The sequence below is a fragment of the Nanorana parkeri genome, unplaced genomic scaffold (assembly GCF_000935625.1).
Source record: "Nanorana parkeri isolate BGI_ZX_2015 unplaced genomic scaffold, ASM93562v1 scaffold4741, whole genome shotgun sequence".
NCBI lineage: Eukaryota > Metazoa > Chordata > Amphibia > Anura > Dicroglossidae > Nanorana > Nanorana parkeri.
In genome coordinates this window covers 5,083-10,478 of record NW_017311003.1, presented here as the reverse complement: position 1 = coordinate 10,478, position 5,396 = coordinate 5,083, and the positions used below count along the sequence as shown (strand labels likewise).

Genomic DNA, 5,396 nt, shown 5'->3' with positions numbered 1-5,396 from the left:
GGAAGGTAGGTTCTCCATGTCGGAAGGTGGGTTCTCCATGTCAGAAGGTAGGTTCTCCATGTAGGAAGGTGGGTTCTCCATGTCGGAAGGAAGGTTCTCCATGTAGAAAGGTGGGTTCTCCATGTGGGAAGGTGGGTTCTCCATGTCGGAAGGTAGGTTCTCCATGTAGGAAGGTAGGTTCTCCTTGTCGGAAGGTGGGTTCTCTATGTGGGAAGGTGGGTTCTCCATGTAGGAAGGTAGGTTATCCATGTCGGAAGGTAGGTTCTCCATGTAGGAAGGTAGGTTCTCCATGTCGGAAGGTGGGTTCTCCATGTAGGAAGGTAGGTTCTCCATGTCGGAAGGTAGGTTATCCATGTAGGAAGGTAGGTTCTCCTTGTCGGAAGGTGGGTTCTCTATGTGGGAAGGTGGGTTCTCCATGTAGGAAGGTAGGTTATCAATGTGGGAAGGTGGGTTCTCCATGTAGGAAGGTAGGTTCTCCATGTGGGAAGGTGGGTTCTCCATGTCGGAAGGTAGGTTCTCCATGTAGGAAGGTAGGTTCTCCATGTGGGAAGGTGGGTTCTCTATGTTGGAAGGTAGGTTCTCCATGTAGCAAGGTAGGTTCTCCATGTAAGAAGGTAGGTTCTCCATGTAGGAAGGTAGGTTCTCCATGTAGAAAGGTAGGTTCTCCATGTAGGAAGGTAGGTTCTCCATGTAGAAAGGTGGGTTCTCCATGTGGGAAGGTGGGTTCTCCATGTGGGAAGGTAGGTTCTCCATGTAGGAAGGTAGGTTCTCCATGTAGGAAGGTAGGTTCTCCATGTAGGAAGGTAGGTTCTCCATGTAAGAAGGTAGGTTCTCCATGTAGGAAGGTAGGTTCTCCATTGATTGATTGATGGATTGATTGATGGTGTGATTGATGGATTGATTGATGGATGGATGGATTGATGGTGTGATTGATGGATGGATTGATTGATGGATGGATGGATGGATTGATTGATGGATGGATTGATTGATTGATTGGTAATCATAGAACGATTTCATAGTCATAAAAGGTTCAGTTGCATTTTCTTTATTTCATATTTCAATGATCAATGAAAACTTGTATTGATTATTGATTGACGGATGCTCCGCTCTGATCCCTCAGTGACCATTAGATGGATGATGGATGCTGTGTGGATGAGAGGAGGAGAAGTATGATCAGATGGGTTGACTTTCTTCTCCTTCTTCTCCAGCTGTAACTGTAACTCTCAGATGCCGCCGGTGGTGAAGGTTCTGGTTGCCGGCGATCAGAGTTATCTCAGCGTCATTCTTCGGTTCTTTGTGGAGCAGTTGGCCGGGAAGACTCCAGATTGGCTGAATTATCTTCGTTTCCTCATCTTACCTCTGGGTGAGAGCGCATAAGATCCTCATAGGTCATACCATAGAGAGGGACCGCATTGTTAAGAGGATCCTTATAGGCCATACCATAGAGAGGGACCGCATTGTTACTAAGATCCTCATAGGTCATACCATAGAGAGGGACCGCATTGTTACTAAGATCCTCATAGGTCATACCATAGAGAGGGACCGCATTGTTACTAAGATCCTCATAGGTCATACCATAGAGAGGGACCGCATTGTTCTATTCTTTTAGCTGGGGTGCTGGGAGACATTTGGACTGAATCAGTTGTGTGGTGTAAAATATCCGCAGCACATGATTGGTCTACAGACAGACTCCATGAGATGGTCCAGGAGAGCGCGTAGTAATCATATTCTCGGATTATGGATCATCGGGATAAAATTAGTAACCTGCAACCCAATGGGCCCAAGAAGGAGGGGCCACTTCCGTGTCATGTGGAGGGAATTGTCCTTCACCTTCTTCCCCATTTTAAATAATCTGACTGAAGTGTAATCTCCCCACCGCGTAGTGAACGGTCATAGACAGTGGGAACCTTTCCTCAGGGGCCAAGATTGGGAGACTGGAGACACTGGAAACTCATACTGATATTACTGTCACATAGTTGATTCCTGTGTTTGGCCCGTTTGGGGGATTGACCCAGACGTGGATTGTACCAGCAGCCCTAAATTTCCGTAACTTCTTCAGGGAAGGAGAGAAAACCGAGATGAACCCACCATAGATGCTGCACAGCCCATCTGAGACTGTCTATGGTGGGCTCTGAAGGGGTCTCAGGTGGGCTGCATCCCTCCCCTCCCTCCTTTCCTTCCTTCCTTCCTAGCTCCTCTTACCTGCACACATGTCCTCGTCTGCCGCCGGACCGGCCAGAAGTGACGTCACTTACGGCCAGTCTGACATCAGACAAGCATCGTCACTGATGGGGCCCTAGCTTGTCTCAAAGCCGCTGGCGCTGCTAGGGCCATGTCTCCGCCTCCTCGCCCTTCACCGTCGGCCGATAGTCATGTAAGGGACCTGGGTGGGCCCCCCAGGCTGTCCGGGCCCCTTACATGAGTATCGGCCGTACCCCCCTGATGGCTGCCCTGATCACCATGCACCATCCCGTGTATATCCGTAGTGCTGCCAGGTGATGAAGACCCGGTAGAAGCGGCCCGTACTGTATTGAGGAGCTACAACCTGGGTGCGGTCTGACCCCATGACTAGGAGGAGATGGAGATTGGAGTTCATGGACTGGAAGATCTTTCTGGGAATAAGTACGGGGGCGTGTCCTAGAATGTAAAGACATTTGGGTGGATTTATCATTTTCTACATAAGTCATGAAAAGGAAAATGTTCTCTAAGTGATCACCAAAGTCAAATTGTTGTGAAGAGATCCTGGAGGGGGAAGCTGAATTTCTATACCCAAGTCCCGGAGCACTGTTCCTACAGGAAGCTGAGATTCTGAGTCCTTACCCATTGGGAGAAGTCCAGATTTTCTCCAGTGAACCCGAAACCTGAGAAATGTCCAAAAATCTCCAATCTCCGATGGAAGGGAGAAGATTGGGAAATGAGCATATCATTCGGGGGGAAGCGATACTCCCTCCTCCGGATGGTCCAGTATTCAGCCCTGAAGAAGCTCAGCCAGACGTTCTATGGCCAAGACAAATATCAGGTGGCAGAGAGGGCAACCCTGCCGCAGTCCTGAGAATCTGAGAGCCGTACAACCCCCCCTGGGAGCAATACTCCCTCCTCCAGATGGTCCAGTATTCAACCCTGAAGAAGCTCAGCCAGACGTTCTATGGACAAGGCAAATATCAGATGGCAGAGAGGGCAACCCTGCCGCAGTCCTGAGAATATTGATCAACTATCAGTCACAGAGTCAATCAATAGATCTTGGTCCTAGGAATGGCGCAGATATACGGCGGCGGAATGCTTTGCGTGTATCTAGAGGGGATTCTATTCCAGAGCCGGACTTATCATGGCAAATTGAAGATTTGTCAGCCGCCTCCAGACATGAGGTGTACGGCCGGGAATAATCCTGTGTCCTCGTATCCCAGGAAGGAGAAGCAGACACTACATAGTGGGGGGTACGGACATTTCACATTGGACTCGCATCATTTTCTCTCAGATGATATGAGATGTGATACGCACCGTAGCGCAGTTCCATTTTCTGTCCATGGTCTTCATGGCTTGTTTTATGAAATTTGCCGGCACAGATCCAAGTTGTGCCATGAAGGAGGTGTGCACCGGTTAGGAGCCTCCATTATGGGTGGTCTCTGTGGACTCTCACATAGCTGAGAAGAGAGTTTGTACATCCAGAGCAGGGGTCCCTGGGATGGTGTGTTGGACGGGGCCGGCCCCGCGGGTGATCTGCGCTCTCCTGATCTACAGGCAGGATTGGCCCAATGGATCTGGATATGGTGTCATTCTAGTATTCTCCTGTAATATCTCTGTCTGTGTTGCAGGCCCGCACCCGGTGGCCTCCTATCTGGCATCCGTGGATAGTAAATACAGCTCTCTGTTTATGGATGCGGTGTGGAGAGATGTCTTCAGTCAGGCTGAAGCCCCTGGGTCAGGTAAGCGCCATCTTTTTCTAGACAGGCTGACCTCCAGTGGGGTGGGATAAAGCACAAATACGGGGCCACAGAGGGGTACTCATTGGACTGGAAAGTGGCCCCTGCCTCCTCTGCACCCGGTGAAAAGTTCAGCCTTGTAGTTTATGCCAAGACCAGCCAACGTTTGTCCATTTATGACTCGGCCTCTGAGCGATCCATGACACCCCGGTATACATTACTGCCCAATCAGGAAATAGTGTAGCCAAGCGGGAGAAAGAGTGGAAGCTGATCATGGAATGGCTGTGGAGGGGTAAAGAAGAGACCGCAATGTAGTTGGGGATGTAGAAGACCTCTGTGGTTGGGAGAGATGTGTGGTTGGAGGGTAAAAGAAGCAAGTCAGGAACTAACCATGTTGTGGTTGGAGGGTAGAAGAGGCGGAGCTGGAGCTGACTATGGTGTGGTTGGAGGGTAGAAGAGGAGGAGCTGGGGCTAACCTTGGCTTGGTTGGAGGGTAGAAGAGGAGGAGCTGGTGCTGACCACGGCTTGATTGGAGGGTAGAAGAGGCGTAGCTGGAACTGTCCATGGCTTGGTTGGAGGGTAGAAGAGGCGGAGCTGGAACTGTCCATGGCTTGGTTGGAGGGTAGAAGAGGCGGAGCTGGAACTGTCCATGGCTTGGTTGGAGGGTAGAAGAGGTGGAGCTGGAGCTGACCATTGCTTGGTTGGAGGGTAGAAGAGGCGTAGCTGGAACTGTCCATGGCTTGGTTGGAGGGTAGAAGAGGAGGAGCTTGAGCTGTCCATGGCTTGGTTGGGGCATGTTGTAGGAGAATTGATGTGGAATACGTGCTGCAAGTCAGTGAAAAGAAGGGGCGGGGTTTTAGGAGAGACCAGAAGACCTCCTAGTTGTGGTTTGGGGCGGGGGGGGGAGGGTCATATCAGGCTTCTGGGGGTATTCATTTTGGATTTCTTGTCCTCCACAGATCGCCTTGATGTGGCAGGAAGGGCGGCACAATACATCGCCGGGGCCTCACAGTCACACCAGCTTTACATCTCTGAAGCCATGCTGACCTACAGACAGCGGAGGTAAGAAAACATCTTCTCTGTCCCATCTCTGTCCCATTGTACCATGTGTGCTGGGGGTCATGTAGAGGCTGCGCAGAGAACAGAGGAAAGGAGAGGTGTGGAAGGTGGGGGTGCAGAGGAAAGGAGAGGTGTGGAAGGTAGGGGTGCAGAGGATGAGGTAATACAGAGGATGGGAGAGGTGTGGAAGGTGGGGGTGCAGAGGAAAGGAGAGGTGTGGAAGGTAGGGGTGCAGAGGATGAGGTAATACAGAGGATGGGAGAGGGGTGGAAGGTGGGGGTGCAGAGAAAAGCAGAGGTGTGGAAGGTAGGGGTGCAGAGGATGAGGTAATACAGAGGATGGGAGAGGTGTGGAAGGTGGGGGTGCAGAGAAAAGCAGAGGTGTGGAAGGTGGGGGGGCAGAGGATGAGGGGAGAGA

At 51.0% G+C, this 5,396-nt stretch overlaps 1 protein-coding gene across 1 annotated transcript; it reads left to right on the top strand.

The window, feature by feature from the left end:
- Positions 1–1,185: 1,185 nt before the first annotated feature.
- On the top strand, positions 1,186–4,986 carry LOC108804012 (phosphofurin acidic cluster sorting protein 1-like). The gene is made up of 3 exons (XM_018575781.1): positions 1,186–1,363; positions 3,813–3,923; positions 4,880–4,986. The coding sequence occupies exons 1-3, from the start codon at positions 1,228–1,230 to the stop codon at positions 4,984–4,986; spliced, it is 354 nt and encodes a 117-aa protein (XP_018431283.1). The 5' UTR covers positions 1,186–1,227.
- Positions 4,987–5,396: the final 410 nt, after the last annotated feature.